We start from the raw sequence: 25,545 nt of genomic DNA, 5'->3' as shown, positions 1-25,545 counted from the left end.
AATGTGAACAAATTTTGGGGGAAATTGTTTTCCACTCAGTCTTGCATCCCACTTTTAAAAAGCCCAAATCACTGCTGTACAATTTATGGATTGCTATTTTCATCAATTCAAAGGAGAATCACTTTTCCCCCGACTATTTAAAATGCAATATTTTGTTTAAAGCAGTGAAGTAAAATAAAAGCTGTAAAATAAAGTTTTCAGCTTTCATACAGTCTGTAGATTAAAGCTGTACGACTAACTTAAAGGTACAGTGTGTAGGATTTATCGGTAGAAATAAAATATGATATAGTAAGTATGTTTTCTTTAGTGTATAATCACCTGAAAATGTGAATCGTTGTGTTTTCGTCACATTAGAATGAGACATTTATATCTACACAGAGAGCAGGTCCTTGTCCATGTAGATTTCCACTGCCATGGTCCTACAGTAGCCCAGAACGGACAAACCGAACACTCTAGACGCTCTAGACTGGGCCATTCGTGTTTTCTCGTCAGCCACCATAGTGAGCAGCCCCCAGACAAGCAGAATTTGGAGGATGCAACAGATGAATCCTTTGTGGCCCAGCCTATCCCAAGATGTATTGCCCACCAGTGACGATTATATTTTAAGTTAACTTACAGTTGTCAGTGAAGATTCTCAGTCATCCAGGTCATGGTAGTCGTAAGTGCTATATCGTAGGCAACTGGACTTGCTTGCGTTTCTTGAAAACGTTTCGCATCTCATCCAAGAAGCTTCTTCAGTTCTGAAACTTACAGTTGTTAACTAGCTAATGGTTAACCGTTGTTACTATTAGCTAAAAGCACACAGCTTACCGTTAATAAATCTTAATATACTGTCTCCATGAGCCTGAAATATGTCAAACGGCAGTGTCTCCGGCGGTGAATCATCTCCTCAAGCATTATATTAAAAAAAGAAATTAAAAAAAACATATCTTTGGGTCCTTGATTTAGGGCTAACTAACTTACTAGCTTCCGCCTTCTTCCGTCAAGCGCAGCTGGTTGCCAGGTAACAGGAACACCAATGGGTCAGGGTGAGAACAACTGGTGATGGCATCAGGAAATCCTCCGCAGACCAGACCGTCACATTTCGGAGACCGTTTGGTTTGGCTGATGCGGTCTGCAAAGGACATGGCCGACGTTGACCGCAAAGGTTGCGTCCTTCAAAGGCTGCAGCCCCTGAATTGAGACACAGCTAAAGTGAAGATAGATTCTCTGTATGTGTGTGATTCACTGTGTTCCACCCTTGTTTTGTACTCTGGTGCTGTATGACGAGACAAACATGGCTTCCATTCGTATGCCTCACAGTTTGCCATTCATAAAAAAAAAACAAAACTACAACTCCCAGGAGGTGGAGCTTCTACCACCAGGGTTGTGCACAGGTTTGTTCCATACTGCTAATGATTAGACTCACTGTACATAGCATGCAAGTCTTCCTTGCTTGGTTTGAATGGGATGACATACCTTTTCTGTTTTCATCGACCAAACATAACTTTCTGTTGGCCAACTATGAGCTTTTTGACTGGACAACAGCAAGCAGCAACTACGCTGCTTTCAAGACAGTAGTCTGCTTTGAGGATCCTTTAAATCGACAAGCATTATCAAACATTCAGTGATTCACGTGATGAGCGACCAGAGCAACCAAAGCTGCTACAAATATTTTTGATAATCGTATTTCTTGGGCGTCCGCGAGAGACTTTGCCTCTTTGGAAGGTTCTGGTTTGAGCGTACAGTACAATTGGTTCCATTTACCAGCCTGTGCATTGTTACCTTATATATGCTCTGATGAAGGTTAAATAGCTCAACAATAAAGTGAAAAAGTGAAAGCAGAAGGTTGGCTGTGGCTCAGAGGTAGAGCATCCGATCCCCGGCTCCTCCAGTCTGCACGTCGACGTATCCTTGAGCCTCACTGAACCTCAAAGTACTCATGATGGCTGTTTCATCGGTGTGTGAGTGTGTTAAAAACTGAAAAGGAGGTGGCTCCTTGTATGGTAGCCTCAGCCACCAGTGTGTGAATGTGTGTGTGAATGGGTGAATGTGTGATGAAGTGTAAAAAGCGCTTTGAGTGGTCAGATGACTAGAAAGGTACTATACAAGTGCAGGTCCTTTCCAAACACTGCAGAGATGCAAGTGTGTGGAAATCTTTTTCTATCAGCTGCACCACCATCCTCACCACTAAATGCCACTAAATCTTACACGCTGCTCCTTTAAAGGTGTTGGTTGATGGTTTTGTTTTAGCTTGCAACATTAAGGGTAATAAAAGATGTCATACCAACATGATAAATTGTGATAAACAGCAGAAGAAATGTGCTGAATGTTTTTTTTCAGACTGAATTAAGGGAGCATCTCTGTTGGTTGAAGAAACTAATATGTTGCCATATTGTTTGTGAGAGCCTGCACAGTGATTAAATGTTGATTTTTCCAAATTTTCAGTTGACAAGGGCTGATTGGAGACTTGTGTGTCCACTCGGAGCTGGTACGGCTCCGGGGCAGCTGTCTAAATGATCACAAGTGTTGAATTATCTCTGATGGGTGATGACTTACATAAACACTCGCACAGTGTTGATTTTTACGCTCAGAGTTGAATTAACGCTGGTGTTTTTTTCGTGCCGTGCGAATGTGGCCCATATTAGGCCGTGCTTTAACAAGGGCATCGAGCATAACAAGAGATATTGCTTGGTTGGAACACTTTCAACAGAGAATTGGCAAATAAAATGTGTCTAATTTATGAAGTCATTTGGATGCCATTCGATGGATATTGAATTGCGTGGGAATTATGCCCTCATGTCTTGGTATGTGCAGCCTGCAACTGCTCCAGTTTCTTGTAGGGATTATTTGAAATGTGAACTTCCCTGGCACGAGTGCATAACCCATGTAATTTGCTCTTTTAAAAATTCCTCATCCCTCCCCACACGCTCCGGAGCATTTTTCTGTCATTGGCCATGCTATATTTTCCTCTGTGCCACATACTCAATGAATTGTTCACAATTAATCCCTGCAACCACACAAGAAGACCACCGAGCAATTAGTTGCTGTATTATGTTCAATTGTTTATATACTGATACTAATATACTGGATCGCTCATGGAAGGAATATTTCACAACCTATAACTGAATATGTCCTTCAGTAAAAAGCAAGGTACATGTGCATCCCTTGAGTAACACTGTACTCCACAGAGTCAGTTGACATTTTTTTTTTAACTTGTAATATGCATTCCCTCAACCTCTCTGGAAAACTCACACAGAGACATTTACAAGGCCAGGCTGCTCCTCTTGTGGGTTCGTGGTAAGTGGTTAGGATTTTCTCTAAGAGCATCAGCTCTGTGTTAATGACATGCAGTCTCCGGAAAGGTTTATTCATTCAATTTGACTCTGGAGAGACGATCTCTTCAGCCTGCTGATTAAATTAAGATTCTTTAATAAGCATATCTAGGTGCGCTGACACAAGAGACATCCTGATCTCTGTCTACCAATGCAGATACCCCAAACTATCTGTTTCAAAGGCAGGTAAAACACAATTTCTCACGGCAGTTTGGTGGTTATTTTTCCACCTCTGCTCCGCTTGTAATTTCTTCTGCCCCTTAAAATCCACCGCTATATTAAGTTCACTATGTTTGCTTTTTCATTTGCTGTACACTCAGTTTGCCATTTTATACTTTTGAATATCCAGTAAAGTCTTGTTCTCTTTGACAGTGTCGTAAATAGTATGTAAACCTGGGTAGTTCTAGAAATCCATACTGTTTAACTGATGCAGCATCCGAGAGCCATCATCCCAGGTATAGTGTACTTTAAAGCATGTAGACACACAGTATAGATTCTTATGTAGAAGGTCTTACAAAGGACGAAAAGTCTCTATGCAGTGCTCTCACTGTAACCTAACAAGGAAAAAACATGCGCACTTCAGCAGTATTGCACAGAGGCAACTGAGTAGTCCTGTTTTTCTAAGGGACGCGAAAGGCCAAACACGCTAACAATGTAAGACTGAATGAACGAACAAGTGAATGAGTGAGTGAGTCACTATGACAGGGGCTTCTTTTATGAACGAGCATCAGAGAGCACTTGAACTGTGGCATTGTATTTGAGCACATACATCTACAATGGTAAAATCCTGCTCTTATATCAATGCATACAGTCAAAGCTTTGAGTACTTATCACAGATGTCTGATTTTAGGCTCCCTAATTTTACTGAAGTAACATTTTCAGCGCAGGACTTTTACCTGTTCGGCCCTGTGTCCAACAAAGTGTTTTTTCCCCAGATAAAAATACCAGGCACTGTCCAGCGCGGCGCTGTGGCCGTCAAGGCCCCCCCCCCCAACACACACTGGCAGCGGTGTGCAGCGGTGCGCAGCGGCACCGTCAACATGTATTTCCCACCCCAGCCCTCTAGGTAGCTGTATCTACACTAGTTGCCAACGGTTGCCAACTGCTAGTAACAGAAGAAGAAGAGGAAAAACTTTGAGGCAACAACAACTTGAATTTCACGGGTGAGTTTACATAAAAGGCTTTTCTCGCAGCGCCGCCATGAGCGCCAGCCGCGCTGGAAATAGAGCAGTGGGCTGAAGCAGAGCGGCGCGGCGCGGCGGCTGGCACCAGTGTGGGTTGATTCATAGAATATAATGGAGGCGGGCGTTTTGACGCACGGCGTACGGCGGCGGTGTGTGTTGCACTTTATTAGAGTACTTGCTTTGGATGAGGGAAAGATTGAAGCTTGCAGGGAGGGAGGACGGACCCTTTGTGGGTTCATGACAGAGGAAACACAATACGTACACATACAGTACATTAACATATTTCTCCGCCATTGTTGTTGTTCATCATTTGTACATGTAAGATGTGTCGGTTTGTCTTAGCGGTAGGGTCATGAGAACTGATACTTCGGTACCAAGTCGATGCCAACACGCAAAAAGATACGTCGGTACCTGTTTTTTTTTTCGGTACCGTAATTACCGGATACAACTTTGCCCTCAGCGGGGCATGTTGATTCCTGTAGGAACTGACGGGGGCAGTATAGAGCTCTTAAGTTGTGTGTTTCCGTTTCCGATACAAGGGACCTTAAACATCGATTTCTCATAATGTATTTCAGTGGCTAGAAGAAAATTATTTTCTGGTCCCGTTTGAATTGTGCCATGAATTTCACATATGTTTGTGAATTTTTAATATATTTTTTCATGCAAAGAAGGCTACAATTCAGCAGGAAGAAGTTTGATACTGGTTTTGTGTGAGAGCACTTTGTGGACTACAGCTCTTCGCTGCTCACGGCGAGTATGATATACGTCACCACTCGCACTCGGAACATGGCTGTGTCTCTGGTACACTTCACCGCCTTCTTCCAAGTTTTAAAATCAGACGGGAATCGAAAGGAAGAACAGCCGTTCTTGTTGGAATGGTGACATTCAGGTACGAAACACACCGGCATCTTGATCTGATGGCTCCGTAGATCGTGGCAGAAGACGCAGCAGCAGCACTGTGAGTTGAGAAGTGGAGGGAAAGTGTGATGACATGACATCACATAGGCGACATGTAGTCTTTCTCATTACATAGTTACCACAGCCTTTAACTGAAGAATCATACAATAAACCGTCAAACTCTTAACATGAAAACATATCATTTAGACCCACACAAAACATTTGTGTAATCCAAGGCATTTAATGACTGGGACCAGAAAATAATAATTTTCTCTCCATTGACTCCCATTCATATTTTCCGAGCCTAGAGGTCCAATGGGGGTCTACCGGAAGGGGCGTGACTTACGAGCTCTATACGCGCATCAGTCTGTGCCGAGGACAACTGCCGAAGAAGAACGCCTGTTCACCATCGTCTTTGCTAGAAATGATGGCTTCTACAAGTGCTAGAGCTCAGATTGGGCCCAAAAAAATCCAGCCCAACCCCGCCCGAGCCTGTGCATGTTCTGTCCGAGCCCGGCCTGGCCCGTCCCTTTAACTGTAATTATGAGCCTGAGCCCAGTTTAAACCCTACCTTTTTTTAAAGAAAATTACGTGGACATTGAAGGCTGACTCCGTCTTTCTTTCCATGACAAGCCTTCATCATGTGCCTCTGTCGAGGTCCCCGTCTTTTTGCTGTCATATACCAGCATCGCGCTGCACTTGGTACACTCGGCGAAGCCGACACACACGTTGTCACCGTCGATCACTCACATGCGCGCGGCCATTGGCGCTGTCACGGCTGAAATTCTGGTATTGTGACAAGCCTACTTAGCTGTATTTGTCCGTCGTCCGCTGGGATTGAACGCCTGAAGCGACGGTGATGAGCACTGCTGCCGTTTGTGGTGCAATGTAAATATACTGTGCTCCCATTGACAAAATACACCAGCCTCAGAAAAAAAACGCTTTGGTGGACACAGTCAATAAGAGTATTTATACAGTATAATATTTGTACTGCAAAGTATCCCATTAAACTTTTATTTGAAGCTTACCTAAAATGCTACTTTGCAGATTTTCAACCTGCTGTGTGTTGTATGTGTACATGACCCATGGTTAACTTGCATTTCATTTTTTTTTTACAATTGCATATATTACAGTATTGTGTATACTTCTGAACAAGTTCATTTGTAATTCCTTTTTTATTTAACTTTTTAATTGCACTGGGGATGCACCAATTTTGAAATTCTGGGCCGACACTGATACCAGTGTTTGAAATAACAGTTTCACCAACTGCTGATACTGATGTTTTTTAATTGGTGTTTTTTTTTGTTTGTTTTTTGTTGTTATTTATTATTCTTTTTGCCAGAGAAACACAGAAATCTACACTATAAAAAAATAATTGAACAGTTCGTCATATACTAACTTTAAATGAGCACAAATTCAATCATACACATTTATGAAACACGCTTTAACATAACCTTCTTTCACATGAAAACATCTTTTTAAAAAAATAAGCTAAAAGCCTGTTTATTATATATGATACATCATAATTCCCTCAGTTATATCTGTTTTATGGTGCTCTAAAAACATCAACACATTCATGTATTTATTCAAGTTTCTCACCAAAAGCTACATTTTACAAGATTACATTGAACACATCATGAGAATGTCATGATAAACATTCACCCAATACTCAGTTTTACTGAATAGAGCTTGAACGCATCACAGCGTAAACCAATGCAACCTCTGTGAGCTGTTCCTGGCGGCCACCAGCTGCTTAGAGGAAACGATAACTAGCTCTCCTCCTGCTGATTTCATGTTCTTTTTCTCCACATCCACTCCTCTCAGTCTCTCAGTAGTGTAGTGGTAGTTGAGTGGGCACCAGAGAGCTTTTGTCGTTTTGACATGATAACGATATAGTGTGTTTTGGGGTTCACGTGACGTTGGATAACTCGCCCATCTCCCCCAGAGAGCTGGTAACGAGCTGGAACAGAACAAAAGGGCTCTATTATTTAGTAGGCCTTGCTATGTAATTATGTTGTTGTGGCCTCGTAATAATTCAAATTAATATTAGTAGTAATAGTATTAGTAAAAATAGTAGAAGATAAACTTTTTTTCCCCTTCCCCCAATCGTGGCACCCCCAATGGATGATGATACCCTTAGCATTTGTCTATACTGCCTGTGCCACGAGCCGTCCCTGTTTCCAGCAGTGAAATCTTTCTTTAAGTTGCAGATGTGAATACACTCACACAACATTACTGAGTCTGTTTTGGAGGAGAAACTCACTGGGGGGGTGTATCTAACAGTCAAGGGGAAACTTTTCAAACTCAAAACCAATTTTCTGGCTCGTACAGTACGTAGTGCAATTTGACTGTCGTTCATTTTAATTACCTTTAAGTGCGTGTGACTGCTGTGAGAATGGATGCCATTTAAACCAAAACTGTCAGTATGCGTCTTGACATGCATCGTGGGAATTGTCAGGGCAACCGGGACTTCTTTTTTTTTTTTTTAAAGGTGGTGGAAACATTCAGGTCTTTCTTTAGTTCAGTGACTAAAGAACTGATGATGTTGTTATAATTATATATATTTGTATTTGGTGGTATTGTGTGTGTGGTTTTTTATCCTAATTTCAATTGAAATACATTCAAACTTAAGAACAACCATATTAAATATTTCTGGCGCTTTTTACATGCTTAAAATATGTATAACTAACAGGGTTCCCACAGTCATGGAAAACCTGGAAAAGTCATGGAATTTCACAGTCTCATTTTCCAGGCCTGGAAATGTTATCGAAAAAAAAAAATCCTTAAAAAAGTCATGGAATTTTGTTGTGCAATGAAATTAATTGTTAAAATATTCCTCTGTAGAAAACCCTCCACGTCCAATTACAAGGCTTAAATATCGTACGTTTACATTTTAATGTTGCCACATTGTTTTTCACAGTTGCATTCGGAAAAGAGTTTTTAATCAATTGCATTAAGAACACATTGATAGTGTAATTAATTCTGTTTTCCCTAATGCTTGAAAGTCAGTGCCAGACTGATAGAGCGAGTGCTTGTCTGACTGTCCCTGTAGTTGAAAGTGTTTGAAGTGAGCATGAACATAACCAACTATTAGAGATTGGAAAAGGTTGCTGATTCATTTTCATACAATAATTAACAGTAGGAGTAAACTATACTATATAGTTCTGTTCATTGTATATGTTGTGAGTGGTGTTGTCATGGAAAAGTTCTGAAATTTTGTCCATGAAGATGTGTGGAAGCCCTGAACTAATGAACTAAGATATTTTTCAGGGATGGACTGATAGCGATTTTTTCAACCAATACTGATATCTGATAATTACCTGCTTCTCATGGCTGATAACCGATACGATAACCAATAATTTCACATTTTTGCTTTTTAAAAAGAAGTGTATAAACTGTAGTTTATGTAGACCTGAGGGTAAGAAAGGCTCAGATGTAGTGAGAGGATATGGCTGATTTGATATTCCATAGCCCTGACTGAACCAAATCTAAATGACATCACTGTTATTAACACAACAAAAGCAAAGAACAGTTCTGGCTCTTCATACCTGCCAACATTAGGTCTACCCTCAGCGCCCCTGCCCCCATATAACCCTACACTGCAGATGAACATCATAAATACACAGATGTGGGAGTAAAATAACTTTTAATCAGTATTAAATTTATAGTTAACAGTGACGCAGAGGGAGATGATGAAGCCCAGTCCGGGTCCAACGCTAAGGTTTTTTTTCACTTGCCTGGTCGGGCAAGTTGGTCAGAGATCTACTTGCCCGAAGTCAGTTTTTACTTGCCCTATAAAAACTGTTTAATTTAAGCGGCTATCAAATAACAAAGACTGCAGTTATTTTTATGTTATGTAATCTTTATTCACACTGTATTTATTAATTAAAACAACATATGTCATGTATTGTAGCTTAATTCCTACACAAAAATGACAGTGTCAGGGCTTAAAGTGAAAAATTTGTCAATCGTTCTCCGTCTATAATTTTGCGCCCTACTTGAGCCATGCCCACCTCTATTTATTTTTCACCCCTCTCTCCAGTTCTGCTGTATTAACACCGGGTTTAATATATTTTGCTTCCATCTCTCTGCCCTGCTCTTCTCTACTTCAACGCTACTTTTTTGTATGCTTGCAAAGCACAGCCTGCTGGGATGTTTCTATGTATCTGCTGGCACCAGAAGGGCTCTTTAGGACTAAGTACATACAGTACATGTGTGCACAGTAATGAGCAGGTGAAATGTCTGTCTAGCTTACATATGAGGTGTCTCAAGATTTAGGAACATACAATTTATTGAATATAATAACAGTAAAAAGTCACTTGACATGCTGCTGTTTTGTGCTATGACCTATTTAAGTGTTGGAAGTTGTTATTTACGTGACAACGCCTGAACGCAACACAAGCTCAGCACGAGTGCCGTGCTACGCTGCTCGTCTGTGCATAACAGCAGTCTGTTGATAGTTATTTAGGCTACACACTGTCCATAACAATAACTTTGTCAGCTGACAAACTGCACCGGGCTCGGGGTCAGGTTTGGTCAGGAAAATGCGTCCCGAGCCGCTCTAGCGTGCTCACCTATGTGTGTGGCGGAACTCCGCCGTGCGCGATAGAGCAGAGGAGAATTGTTAACGCGTGACCATGTAGAGACAGAAATGACACGATGGCATAATACCATAAATAGTATATTGTTATGTTATTATGTGAAGCGTCTGTCGCACAAAATAATATCAATGGGGGCTGTGGGCAGGACATTGTTACACAGCTGTGCCTGTGACTTCAGGCAGAGAGACCGCTGCATCAGAGCAGAAGAGCACGTTTTAAAATACATTTATTTTATCAATTAGTTATTAACTTTTACTATTTTTAGTTTACATGCCCGATCGGGCAAGTGAGTTGTTAGTTTACATGCCCGACCGTGAGTTTTACTTGCCCCAGGCAGTCCTTATTATTGAGCCCTGCCAGTGTTACTGTGTGATTCTCTGATGTATCAGTAAAGTGTATAAACTACACTGCAGAGTGGAGTCTCTACTGACAGAGACAAACACTGACAGCTGACTCATGTGAACATCTGCAGGTCTGCGTTACATCAGTATGACATGTTTATATATCGTCATGCAGTCTCACCGTCCCACGATAGACCAGCCCACAGCTACCAAGTAGAACAGCAATGCGCTATTGATTCACATCACACATTAACACTCAACTCAGACAAACGAGCAGCTGTGTCAAACACACACACGCAGCCAGAGAGGTAACGATACAAATAATCTCTAACTGTCTAGCGGTTATTATTAAGGATCAAGCCTTTTAAAAGCTCGGTGACGGGTGTTAGCCGCTGCTGCTAATTAGCTCGTGCTAACACTCTGGAGGCGGTTGGAGATCAGACCCTCGGCACATGTTGTTTTCCTCTGGAACTGGGAAAGACGTCCACACCGTGACATGTTTTGCCCTCTAGACAGCGTGCTGCAGTTGTTCTTCTTCTTTGTATTTATCGGCGGCTCACAAACCAAATTTAAATGTACATGTGCCACCAGCCACTGTGTCAGGAGTGTAGATGCTGCCCTTGTTCAGTCAATGAAAGCAGTCTGGCTTTGTATTATTGGCACCATAAATGTTTTTTAATTAATTTATTTATTTTGCCAGATATAAAACCATTTCATACACTTTGAAACAATAGTCTTAGGACCAGACTATGAGCATGCTCTATCCATCCGTACCTTCATGCTCATGTCCATGAAAAGGATTCACAAATATGTCGTCCTTTCAGGGATGAAAATAATTTAAGATGCCATATATTCATTCACCACATTTCCTCACTTTCTGGACAAAGACATCAGATTCGGTGAAGCACATAAAGACAAATAAGACCCTGTACGTTAAATGGTCACGACGGTCACTGGTGCCTGTCACACCACATTATATCTGTCTAGTTTTAGCCTGGGTCTGCTCATCTGGTCACAGTCATCCAAGTGTGTGTGCCTACACTGCACGCCATCAATAAGAAAATGATGTTTGTGAAATTAGATTTCAAAGAAAACTTTTGGTGAAATAAACATAAACAAACTCAGCAGTGGAGCTGAAGAGGCACTTTGGGTGTCAGTGCTTTGGATTTAGGAATTTCCAATCGAGTGCAAAGGGTTCCAGAGCTCGAGACGCTTATTACATCACAGTGAGGGTGCATGCTGTGAGTGCATTTTCTGAGAATTATTGTTTTTCTTAGACATTCTAACGCTCAACTGTTTGAGTCTTAAATCTCACCTTTCCATTTTCTATCAGCCCTCTGCTGCATTGTTTATTCTGGTTGCCTGATGTACAATTTATTCTATTAACAAACACATTTAAAAAAACAGAATAAGGGTGTTTAGATAATTAACATTAGCCTGGAATTATCACAGTACTGCAAACTGGGGCTACACCTCTCTTTATCTCTCTTTCTTTGCAGAGATCACCTGTAGGGTTCTATTAAACACTGGTGTCCTCATAGTGCTTTATGTTCTTTTATCAACACAATTATTGGTCACGAGGTCCCATTTTACCCAGTTTTATATTTTTACTGTGATATCCATCTGTTTTACAAGATCCAATTCCCTCATTAAATACCGAATGTGTTGAAACAGCTATTATGTCGGGCAGAGGGCTGCTGTCTGTCAGTGGAAGTCAGCCCACGCACCATCGCTGGCTCACTCTGCTTGCCCGACTGGTAGCATATAAAGAGATGCCCTTTTCACTTATACGTAAACCACATATATTTTAGATAGATATAATAGATGCATTTTTTGGATGCTGCACTGAGCTCCCCCAGATGGTAGGCTGTGCATAATCTTCGGTTGAATGTATCCTCCATACAGTCATCATTTAATTGGCCCCTTTTCAGTTTGTGGATACATTTATTTTCTCCCAGTGTCTTCTCATTATCACCAGGTAATTCCTTTTGTAGCCACCCATTTTTTTTATTTGAGAGCTCTCATGAATATGTTGATACTCTGCGCTGTGATCACCGTGTGCGTGATTGTGAAATAGGAGCTTCACCTGCAGGTCCGTGTGAAACAACGTGTCGATGGTTGTGCAAAGAACTAATGATCAGGAACTATGTAGCGAGGTCAAGACTACATCTAAGACTCGAGCTGTTCTTTCTGAACTTTAAATCTGTGTCTAACTTCAGAGCTGAGTCCTTTCCTCTTGCATTTGACGGTTCCAGGGCCGTAGGTATAAAATCAGCATTAGTGGGGCTTAATCTGGCGGGGGGCTTTGGGGTCTGCCTCAGAAAGGAATTCAAAATTTCAAACAGGTATAGCTATCCAGTATACAATACAAATATGCAATACCTGAAAGCTACTACTGTTTACAGAAATTACACATACAACAAAGAGACATTGCAGAGGTTCACACTGATTGTACCTTTCCACAGTGGTCGAGAACCAACTTCTGCTGAGGTTCAGCAAAAACACTTGGACAAACCACATGTAGAACTGCTGTACACAGAGATATAGAACCTGTGGTAATGAAAATGGCAGTCAGTTAGTTTTATTTAAATTTCCGATAACAGTTGCTAGTGATTATTTTGGACAGCGGTGCGTAGCTGCCTGTAATAGCATAGCTTTTTTTTTTAAATGTTACATTTGGCTGGACCGCAGAATGCCTGCCCAGCCTAGCCTGGAAATCCAGACTCAAATCTAGAAAGATTTTGGGTCTGGCCCTCACCGATACACCCTTCCTACCCAAGGGGCGGCACTAACTGAGGCATACTAAATGCCGTCGCACGCAATTGGATAGCATGATAGCCAATCAGAGCAAAAAACAAGGTGATGTATTCATTGCAGTAAGCCCCATTGGTTTGCCGACCAGTGGGGCGAACTGATATATTATGCTTTTGCCGTATCCCGTTGGCAAAAACATCCTTCCTGGAAGCAAGGGCTTTTAGGGCAGTCTTCTGTTCCTCTCTCAAGGAAAAAGATAAGTGTAGTTGGCTTAGTGTTTCTTCCAAAGCTAAGCTGAATGGATGTGGTCCTTCGGCAGCTGCCATCTTGGCTGTTTACTTTTTGACTCCTACGGCGCAGTGCTGTCCTCATCATTTTATGCCCGCCCAGAGCCTGCCTCTGTCTGATAGACTGATCTGATTGGTCCAATTGGCAATTCACTAGGCTCTGCTCGTCGGGGCCAGATCCCCATGCAGTGCAAATTTGCTGGGGGCAGGGCATCTGGATTTCCAGGTTATGCCCAGCCCATAGTAATGGTGAAATTGAAGCTTCATGAAGCAGTGAACCACTTTGCCAACAAGATAGTAAGATTCACCTTCTGTAAATCGGCGCCTATTGAACATTTTACAAACTATCATTATTGGCAGAACTTGGCTCTGATGGTAGCCGATGGCTGCGCAGCCTCCACTACTCACGGGGGGACGTAGGCTACATCCCTGTCCAGAGCTAAAGGCAGGTGGGTTTGTTTTAAATGGTCAGTAGGCAAAGCTGCAGACAGAGCAGGTCCTCTCAGTACTCTTTTTTTTTAACATGTATTTGCAATAAATTTTTGGCTGGACTTCAACAATGGGGCCTGCAATGAACTTTCGTAACTTAGTGACGCCACTTCCTGTTTCAAATCAAAAGTCCTGTACTGTGTCTCAAATCTCGTACTTCGGTACTTACACTTAATATTTTGAGTGCATAAGTGCGTTCACACTGAGAAGTATGGAAAAATGCAGTGAACTATGAGTACCCGGATGGTGCACTCAAAACAATCAAGAAGTTGAGTGTGGAACTATGGACACTTCTCCCCCTCAGTGGTCGCCATCTTGGCTACGTAGCGGAAGTGGAGGGACCACTTTTCAAACTGGAAATAATGGCCGAGGACTGTGCGACCGTGAACGTCGCTGCATTGTACAAATACATGTGTTTTTTGCACTACGTACCACTATACTGTTGTCAGGTATAAGCCAGCAGTATGTTTGTTGGGTTAATTTTGCATTCTTTAATGATGTGGTACCGCAAACGATAATGGTAATGCTAGTTTGCTAACTAGCTAATTTGCGGTCATCATTTCTGGTGAGTGCACAACAGCCGTGTTTGGTTTGAGACAACCCTGTTGAAATTTGCGCACTACCCCAGTGAGTACATAGTGCACACAGTATACTACATGGGAGTATACTAACAGGAATATGTGATTTGAGACACACCACTGGTTTCAAATTAAAAGCCACGTAGCATTTCATACATTGTCAAACCATATACTAGATTTTGACCAAGAAAATGTAATGCATATGTGAATATTGAGCGGATGTATATGATAATTACTGCCTTCGACTGCCCTTTCTTTCCCTTCACTTTGTTTCTGCTATTGTTACTTGCAAGCGTTTGTGTGTCATTTGCTATAAATGTGTGCTGCTATTGTCTATTTATGCACGTTATCACAAAAGCCCCAGTTAGTTTTTAATGAAAAAAATCTAAGTAATTTCAATTATGTGACAATAGGGAAGCTCCAGGTGTTGTGCTGCATGGTGCTGTGTAAACAGCTGATTCTCTTATGTGTAAGTAAAGAAAAATATGTCATTGTATCCAGGTATATATAACAGACTGAGCTGGCCTTGTCAAAATCAATGGCAGCTTAACCCTTTAAAATACTCTTTCATCATTAGTATTCCTGTCATATCTCATGCTGTTCATGCTACGTTCTTTGTATTTACTGACAATGAATGACAAAGTCTTCAGAACAATTTGTGATGCCGATCAAATGCCTTTGCTTCTCTTTGTTGTATATTGACTGAACATGTTCATTCAAGGCCAAAAAACTTAACTAATAACTTGTGAAAAGTTTAAATAGACCAACAGCAAAACATGCAGGAATAATTCAATAGAAATTAATGAATGTGAGAAGCAATCATTTCTTACGCACTATCACGCAGATCTCATATTTTTCCGTTTCAAGGATGGAATTTGACAAAGCAGAATACAGTTGTAGATAATACTGCCGTTAGTTAAGACATCACAGCGACGAGAGTTACATGTCACACAGCTCACAGTAGACTGAGGTGGAGATTAGAGAAGTTTGTTTGTTTCAGTCTACAAACCAGATAAAGAAATTCCAAGAAGATAATTACCAAGATACTTAATCCCCATGTGGGAGAGTGCTTGTTGTGTAATTGCATAAAGATGAATCATGGCGTTTTTCCAAAACAAGAGTGCGGACTCAGTCCATCTTATGCTTTTTAAAATGATTCATATACTGTAAATTCACGACTGCTTTATTGCTGTTGTCCAACATTTACCTCAGCAAGAAAGAAATCTTGTTCAGTCAAAGTGTTTTTTATGGTTTATGACTGCAATAAAACTCCTTTCCACTTTTTTTCCTGCAGGATATTTGACAGTTACCATAGAGCCCCTGCCTCCTGTTGTCGTGGGAGAGACTGTTACTCTCAAGTGTAACTTCAAAACTGACGGAAGGCTTCGAGAGATTGTTTGGTACAGGGTGAGTAAACCTGTCTACACTTTCAGTGCCATTAAGCACTAGATTCTCTCCGGAGCATCCATTTCTATCATTTTAGCCATTCAGAGGAGGTCAATGCCGATAGTCATATCAGCGGTTTATGGCTGTGTTAGGAGAACAACCATGCACTGTCAAACTGCAATTGTTAGGAAACAAGCTATTATTTGGGCCAGCTGTATGGGAGGCATCATTGGCTGTTGCTTGGGAATTTGATTCTCAATCTGCTGGTCATCACCATCATTTCTTAATAGTTCACAGCTGGCAACTCAACAGTTATTAAAATCCCAGTTGGTGTACTACACTGCCTAAGTGCTGCCAATAATTAGATTGCCGTTGGAGGAGAGAAAAAAAAACATCTTTGTACAAGTATGTCCAGGGTAGTTTATTTGGTGCATAAAACGGGCATGTTTAAAACTTTGTATCAAAGTAAAGATCGGTAAAACAAATCTGCAAACATCACAGTTCACGGAGGATACATTTTTTTACCCTCCAGTCGAGTCAAAGTGATAAGCACTTGAAAAAGCAGTGGCAGCTGCCACGGTCATATCCCTGCATGACCATTCGTTTTTGCCAAAAACTCTCCAATAATTCTTGAGTGCTGTACACATTTGTTTTGTAAAGGCAGCTGAGTCTTCACCAGTTTGTTTGTGGAGTTGCTGAGTGGGGACTGAATTTGTTTAACGTTGGCACAGACAAACTGTTGAGCCTGTGATTTTATCAAGGTATTCCATAAAATGCATTGCTCTGTCTTGGGTCCTTCATGATGCTTATAATCAATAGACTGATGTGTTTCCTAAATAATCAAGTGAACAGCACAGACAGATGATTGGCTGATAAGAATATACAATGTGCAGTTCTGATTTCCTGAACAATAGATGTGATTTAGATGAGCTCTCTTATTTTTAGATCTGGAGGAAGCTTTACAAAGTCTGAAAAATAACCGTGATGATGCTATCAGGCACAAGGCTCTGTTGAGTTGCATTATGGGACATGTAGGATGCAGCATTTCTAAAGCTTGACCTATACTGGAACATTAATCGTGGATAACATCTCCCAAGGTTGAGAAGTGTAATACCAAATCACATATCACAAAATTAGTAACTGACCCAAGATGCCCAACACCAGACTAAATGTCATGGTAGACTACATTTCTGCAAACCATGATTAGGGATGTCAGTTTTTTGATGTTTTTTTTTTTTGTTTTTTTTTTTTGCTTTTGATAGCCTGATGCCCATTAACTGGTGACTCACTGGTAATTTTTAAGGAAAATAAATGACGAGAAGTACCTTTTAGCCTGGCGATACATGGACTCAGTGAGCTTTAGCACCATGTTTTAAAGTGCTATCCATTTAGAGGTGGTGAAATTTTAATGTTTTGTGTTGTATATTTCTGCCTTTTATTTTAGTTTCTCTTGACTGTGCTGACAGACAGCCAGCTAGCCATGTTAACATGTGGAAACATACTGCCCACTACCCACCCTCCAGTCCCCACTGGTCGGCAAACGTTAGCCTTGGCTGCTCTGCACTGCGTATCACCTGGGTAGGGTGGGAATTAGCTAGCGGTACCACTCATTCAGCGATTACCATTGCTGCAATAAATGGTGGCCAACCTCTGGTCTCCTCCCATTTAGCCCTGGTGAGTAAGCAGCTTTGCTTTGAGCTGTAAAACCCCTTTAGCATTGTTAACTATGTTAGCACCACTAGCTGTGCTGACACTGCTAATGGTGATAACGAGGGCTGCAACGATTAGTCGACTAATCGATGACTAATCGACTATTAAAATAATCGGTGACTATTTTAGTTGTTGACTAATTGGTTTGAGTCATTTTTCTTAGAAAAGTACTATAAAAGTACCCAAAATACTCTTATTGCAGCTTCTTACGTTCAAATATTGGCAGCTTTACACACTCTCCCATGACGGTGAACTAAAACCCCTTGGCGTGAGTACAAAACAAGACATTAGATGACATAATTTTGGAGTTTGGGAGAGACCGACCGACATTTTTCAACATTTTTCGCTAAAATGATTAGTCGACTAATCGATGACTAATCGACTATTAAAATAATCAGTGACTAGTTTAGTAGTCGACTAATTGGTTTGAGTCATTTTTCATAGAAAAGTACTATAAAAGTACCCCAAAATAGTCTTATTGCAGCTTCTTACGTTCAAATATTGGCAGCTTTACACACTCTCCCATGACAGTGAACTAAAACCCTTTGGCGTGAGTATGAAACAAGACATTAGATGACATAATTTTGGAGTTTGGGAGAGACAGACCGTCATTTTTCAACATTTTAACAAATTTTTCGCTAAAATGATTAGTCGACTAATCGAAGAAATAATCGACAGATTAGTCGACAATGAAAATAATCATTAGTTGCAGCCCTAGTGATAACACAGCTAACAGTAGCTAATAGTGCTAAAAGCGGGGTTAGGCTCAAAAGTGAGCAACTTGCTCACCATGATGAGCTGGGGAGAGACCAGAGGTTATGCACCATGTTTCCACAGCAACACAGTTGGGTCGGGACAGCGTTACAAGCAATAATTGCCAAATGAAGTAAACTAAAGAGTAGAAATAATAGCCTACAGACCAACATGTTTCCACCACGCTGTGGTTAACATATGGTTTGTGTAGTCACAAAAATGACTTGTTTATCGTAAGGAAAAGATTGTTGTGTTTAAGAACACCTGGTTTATGTGGTACAATCAAAGCAGAAAATGCTGCCAGTGTCTCGCTAAAAAAGAAACAGTGTTGGTGCCATATTCACGGTTAGATATGCCCCCGATATCTGGCTACATGACAGCCTGTTTATTGGTGTTAATGGTCTCAAACACTCTTCTGCAGTTTGGCAGCCATCTTGCAGTTTGACACCATCCACCAATCTCCCGATGACACCTCATCACTGTAGAAGTGTTGACATGATACGTTTGTACGATACGAATGTAACATCCATGGTTTGCAGAGATATGACGCCAACATTTTCTTCTGGTGACTGGGCTGCAGTGGTGATAGAAGGAATTTAAAAAGATCTTTCCAAAAAACAAATCAGTACTGCAATTCACAAATATATGCTGTGTTTTACTCTGTTACCACCTGAGAGGAAATATTTATTTGCAGCATTATAAACCAATTGCACCAGTTTACCACAAAACAAATCCTCTGTCATCAAATTCTCAAACTCAATTGGATGTTTGAGCTCCTCATCATGTTGGGTCTCTGGCCAATCAACTGGCCCAGATTAACTTTCCAATGGCATTTGTCGGTTTGCAACCTTTCCTGGTGATTTCTGCATGTTACGTGTTAATTATATCAACAGTGTTCGATAATTGTGAATGGACACTCACCTTGGTTTCACCCTCCACCCTGTGCGGGGACAGTGTTCACTAATGAGCGAGCAGCGGTTTATTGCTTAGACAGGAAGTCTGTCTTTAGAGTAGCTTCTGCTTTCCCACTTTTATTATTGTGAAATAAAACAGTGTCTCAGGACTCATCTTAGCAAATGTCGACCTTTTCAAGGTGGGACAAAAAAAGATTTATGGCACTTTACACATTCACCTTAGTATCATAGATCACTTTCATTGCTGTGACAATTCATTTAATCAGGCAGGGATTGGAGAGGGTTGTTTTGCTTATATTCTGTCAGATTTCTGTGGTGTCTATTGATAGCTGTAGTTTAAATAACCGCTGTGAGAGTAGAGCTGCCCATATTAAGTGTTCTCACGAGGAAAGCGAGGAGGTTGTAACAGAAACTGGCCCCATCTCTCCTGTGGCCACTGCTCAGCACAAGCGTTGATAAATTATAAATCAATTACCCACACTTGGCTGCCAAAGTTTCTTTAATCTCTGCCTTTTATTTGACTAAATAATGTTGACTTCTCATTTTACCTCCTGTTCAAATGGAACTGGGGTTGATACTCACCTGGGGAATCCTCGTATCTAATCGAAGGTTAGCCAATCGCACAGAGGGCTGCGTTGAACTGAATATTTCAGCGAGTGCTCATTTGCGATGTGAGATCCTGACGTATTCTGTTTGAGGATTTTTCAATGCGTAACACATCCAGATTTGCACGTCTGAGGATGTGCTTAAGATAAAAACAGATTATTTTAGAGAACCTTTAAAGACAAACTAACTCAAGTTCTAGACAGATAAAAGTAAAGGATTTTTATATGAGCTACACCGTGGTTTCTATTGTATCAAAGCATTTTGTATCCTCAAATCATGAATAACTTATTTTTCTAGGGGTAGTGTAAATGGTGTGTGCATGACATTTATTTCTTTGGAAGACACCTCCTCCCTTTTCTTTAAGATTTTCACCTGACTTTTCCACATATTTGAAATAAATGTTGTATACTTTTGGTCATCATTGACTTTACCTAATACCTAATATTGAGAAGTCACCAGTTGCACAGTTTTTCATTAAATTTTTAATCACTTCTTGATGAAAATAACCTTTTGTTTTGTTGACTTTGGCTGTAGTCCTTCGTTATTTGGGATCTCACAGACTCCACTGCTGTTTGTGAAATATTAATTATAATGATAACAATAATAATAATAATAATTGTAATGATAAAATTAGTTTAAATCCAAATTTAAGTAGTAATCCTTCCCTATACCATGAAATGAGCTTGCACATTTGATGAAGGTGCCAAATCCAAATGCAGAAATGACAGTAAAGCATTATTATTATACCAGTAGTCTCGTGTAGCCAGACCTGTCTGCACAGCATTATGTCAATGTTAGGAAAAGGTCTGGAAACACACATTATTCTGCTAAAGGTGGAAAAACGGTCCATGTTCTTCGTGTTTCTTTAAACCAGTCACAATCATCTTGGGCGGCACTAAGACCAGGATACAGCAACAATATTGTTTTAAAATTGTGGTGGGTGGGATGTGTTTTGTTGGGGACATTTGCATATGGAGAGGTGAGCACTGTCCTTGTCATGGACCAAGCAGTCAAAGCACAAAGAACACAGGTTTAATGTTTAAAAAAGTGGGATTTTTTCCCAAAAAATAAAGTTTACAAAGCAAGTGACTGAAGGTAAGAAAAGTAAAGTTATAGGGCCCGCAAAATAGGTCAACACTAAACTCAACAAACAGACCCAACAGAGTAAGTAATATATATATATATCTACATATTTACACTGTATATATATATACAGTACAGGCCAAAAGTTTGGACACACCTTCTCATTCAATGTGTTTTCTTTATTTTCATGACTATTTACATTGTAGATTCTCACTGAAGGCATCAGAACTATGAATGAACACATGTGGAGTTATGTACTTAACAAAAAAAGGTGAAATAACTGAAAACATGTTTTATATTCTAGTTTCTTCAAAATAGCCACCCTTTGCTCTGATTACTGCTTTGCACACTCTTGGCATTCTCTCCATGAGCTTCAAGAGGTAGTCACCTGAAATGCTTTTCCAACAGTCTTGAAGGAGTTCCCAGAGGTGTTTAGCACTTGTTGGCCCCTTTGCCTTCACTCTGCGGTCCAGCTCACCCCAAACCATCTCGATTGGGTTCAGGTCCGGTGACTGTGGAGGCCAGGTCATCTGCCGCAGCACTCCATCACTCTCCTTCTTGGTCAAATAGCCCTTACACAGCCTGGAGGTGTGTTTGGGGTCATTGTCCTGTTGAAAAATAAATGATCGTCCAACTAAACGCAAACCGGATGGGATGGCATGTCGCTGCAGGATGCTGTGGTAGCCATGCTGGTTCAGTGTGCCTTCAATTTTGAATAAATCCCCAACAGTGTCACCAGCAAAACACCCCCACACCATCACACCTCCTCCTCCATGCTTCACAGTGGGAACCAGGCATGTGGAATCCATCCGTTCACCTTTTCTGCGTCTCACAAAGACACGGCGGTTGGAACCAAAGATCTCAAATTTGGACTCATCAGACCAAAGCACAGATTTCCACTGGTCTAATGTCCATTCCTTGTGTTTCTTGGCCCAAACAAATCTCTTCTGCTTGTTGCCTCTCCTTAGCAGTGGTTTCCTAGCAGCTATTTGACCATGCGACATGCGTTTTTGCGACTCCACTCATTCTCATTGAATGAGAAGGTGTGTCCAAACTTTTGGCCTGTACTGTATATATATATATACACATACAGTACAGGCCAAAAGTTTGGACACACCTTCTCATTCAATGCGTTTTCTTTATTTTCATGACTATTTACATTGTAGATTCTCACTGAAGGCATCAAAACTATAAATGAACACATGTGGAGTTATGTACTTAACAAAAAAAGGTGAAATAACTGAAAACATGTTTTATATTCTAGTTTCTTCAAAATAGCCACCCTTTGCTCTGATTACTGCTTTGCACACTCTTGGCATTCTCTCCATGAGCTTCAAGAGGTAGTCACCTGAAATGGTTTCCACTTCACAGGTGTGCCTTATCAGGGTTAATTAGTGGAATTTCTTGCTTTATCAATGGGGTTGGGACCATCAGTTGTGTTGTGCAGAAGTCAGGTTAATACACAGCCGACAGCTCTATTGGACAACTGTTAAAATTCATATTATGGCAAGAACCAATCAGCTAACTAAAGAAAAACGAGTGGCCATCATTACTTTAAGAAATGAAGGTCAGTCAGTCCGGAAAATTGCAAAAACTTTAAATGGGTCCCCAAGTGGAGTCGCAAAAACCATCAAGCGCTACAACGAAACTGGCACACATGAGGACCGACCCAGGAAAGGAAGACCAAGAGTCACCTCTGCTTCTGAGGATAAGTTCATCCGAGTCACCAGCCTCAGAAATCGCAAGTTAACAGCAGCTCAGATCAGAGACCAGATGAATGCCACACAGAGTTCTAGCAGCAGACCCATCTCTAGAACAACTGTTAAGAGGAGACTGCGCGAATCAGGCCTTCATGGTCAAATAGCTGCTAGGAAACCACTGCTAAGGAGAGGCAACAAGCAGAAGAGATTTGTTTGGGCCAAGAAACACAAGGAATGGACATTAGACCAGTGGAAATCTGTGCTTTGGTCTGATGAGTCCAAATTTGAAATCTTTGGTTCCAACCGCTGTGTCTTTGTGAGACGCAGAAAAGGTGAACGGATGGATTCCACATGCCTGGTTCCCACTGTGGGGGTGTTTTGCTGGTGACACTGTTGGGGATTTATTCAAAATTGAAAGCACACTGAACCAGCATGGCTACCACAGCATCCTGCAGCGGCATGCCATCCCATCTGGTTTGCCTTTAGTTGGACGATCATTTATTTTTCAACAGGACAATGACCCCAAACACACCTCCAGGCTGTGTAAGGGCTATTTGACCAAGAAGGAGAGTGATGGAGTGCTGCAGCAGATGACCTGGCCTCCACAGTCACCGGACCTGAACCCAGTCGAGATGGTTTGGGGTGAGCTGGACCGCAGAGTGAAAGCAAAGGGGCCAACAAGTGCTAAACACCTCTGGGAACTCCTTCAAGACTGTTGGAAAACCATTTCAGGTGACTACCTCTTGAAGCTCATGGAGAGAATGCCAAGAGTGTGCAAAGCAGTAATCAGAGCAAAGGGTGGCTATTTTGAAGAAACTAGAATATAAAACATGTTTTCAGTTATTTCACCTTTTTTTGTTAAGTACATAACTCCACATGTGTTCATTTATAGTTTTGATGCCTTCAGTGAGAATCTACAATGTAAATAGTCATGAAAATAAAGAAAACGCATTGAATGAGAAGGTGTGTCCAAACTTTTGGCCTGTACTGTATATATATATATACATATATATATACTTAAGAACTAGTGATGGGCAAAGCAGTTCTTTAGATGTTACTGAATCACTAGAATCAGTTCATTAAAAAAAAAAGATTTGTTCATGAGATTCGTTCACCGAATCGTTCAGTGCTTGGCGGGAGGAGCCCTGACTGTGTGCTGCATAGTCTGACTTCCTGACCTGATAACGGCTGAGCTGCTGCTGCTGCGTCTGCCCTGCACTGGTGAGTCTCATTACTGCTGCCAGCCTCATGTTTTAAGTTTGTTTATCTGGAAACTAAGTCTGTTAAAACAATGGGGAGGTGTGTGATCGTGTTTATGTGGCTTGACTCCTGGCTACATTAGCCGTTAGCTTGGAGAAAATGGTCCCTATGAAAGTGTATCGCTGAGAAGAAATGATTTGAATCACTCAGGGATCTGGGTTACGTTGATCACTGAGTGATTCGTTCACAAAGTGATTCATTCACCGAGTGATTCATCAAGCGGTAGGCAGTCCCTCCCTACACCCTGGCTGCCTCGCGACTCACGAGTGATTCATCGTTCAGACTGAATCAGCAGTTCGTCTCCCGGCCTTCACGCTGACTGCTGAGCTCAACTGAACTGAGAAATGAACGAATCAGTTCCGGAAGTGATTCAGTTCAGTACGTTCACTCAACAGATTTGTTCTTTTGAACGATTCGTTCGTGAATGACACAACACTATTAAGAACAAATTTAAGGGCCGGCTGTGGCTCAGAGGTAGAGTGGGTCGTCCAATTATTCTCAGTGGAAATAAAGTATTTATTTACTTAAATTTCACAGAAAAGAGCCTCCACAAAATAGCATTTTAAGTCTTGTGTGCGACTTATCCTGGCTTCATATGAGCAGAGGAAATCTTGTCACTAGGCTAATTTATACAATCAAAAATGCCATAGGCTTGTGCTAATAACACTAGCATGATATATTTGTTTGGAAAACGTGTTTAGTATAAAACAGTTGTTTTGTTTTTGAACCTTGTGATTTGTAATAGAGCTGAATTTTGTAACGTTAGCTTTGTTAAATGTTGCTGTTGTCCCTGGCTTCATATGAGTAGAGGAAAAGTCCTCTAGCCTCTAGGCTAATATATACAATGTAAAATGTCATAGGCTTGTGCTAATAACGTTAGCATGTTGTATTTGTGGGGAAAATGTGTCCAGATAAAGACAAGTGTCTTTTGAATGATTTGTTCGTGAATGACACAACAGTATTAAGAACAGATTTAAGGGCCGGCTGTGGCTCAGAGGTAGAGCGGGTCGTCCACTTATTTGAAGATCAGCGTTTCAATCCCCGACTCCTCCAGATCACATGTCAAAGTATCAATAGGCAAGATACTGAACCCCAAATTGCTCCCAGTGGCTGCTCCATCGGTGTGTGAATGAATGGTACCCTCGGCCGCCAGTGTATGAATGTGTGAGTGAATGGGTGAATGTAACATATAGTGTAACAGCATTTTGAGTAGTCGGAAGACTAGAAAGGCGCTATACAAGTGCAGTCCATTTTAAGAACAAACTTTAAAGGTATTGGTGAATGAGGCCCATTATTACGATGACGTCACAGAAACTTGTGTGAAGTGGAGTAGATTGGTAGATTAGTGAAGTCAATGGCACGGGTGCATAACCCTCCCAGGGTATAAAGATGTGGCACATAAACTCCGACTGGCCATGTCAGAAAACTGATAAACATCGGGAGAGTCCTGTGATATGGAGTCTGGACTTTTCTAAGGTGTGTTTACGTGTTGTTTTATATGTTGTACATCTTTAAAACAGTTCACCAAAAGAATCAAAACAGGCATGCCTTGTTGCACGATCCAAATCCTTGTCAAAACCTGCCTTATTTTGAGTGAAGGTTGTTAGCTCGGAGGCTGCTGTTGTTCCTTTAGCGAAGGTAATTTTGAAAACGGTAATACGCAGATAGCAGAAGAGACAGTATGCTGG

The 25,545-nt window shown here is 41.1% G+C and overlaps 1 protein-coding gene across 2 annotated transcripts in view; it reads left to right on the top strand.

Annotated features, from left to right (window-relative positions):
* The window catches only part of igsf21a (immunoglobin superfamily, member 21a), a 370,289-nt gene that overhangs the window by 102,775 nt on the left and 241,969 nt on the right, over window positions 1-25,545 (top strand). For both annotated transcript variants that reach the window (XM_033627706.2, XM_033627704.2), the window contains exon 2: window positions 15,740-15,852. In XM_033627706.2, the coding sequence (XP_033483597.2) occupies window positions 15,740-15,852 (113 nt within the window). The remainder of the gene's footprint in view (window positions 1-15,739; window positions 15,853-25,545) is intronic.

This window comes from Epinephelus lanceolatus, chromosome 1 (genome assembly GCF_041903045.1).
Source record: "Epinephelus lanceolatus isolate andai-2023 chromosome 1, ASM4190304v1, whole genome shotgun sequence".
NCBI lineage: Eukaryota > Metazoa > Chordata > Actinopteri > Perciformes > Serranidae > Epinephelus > Epinephelus lanceolatus.
The sequence above is the reverse complement of the archived record's forward strand: the minus strand, read 5'-3'. Positions and strand labels throughout refer to the sequence as shown.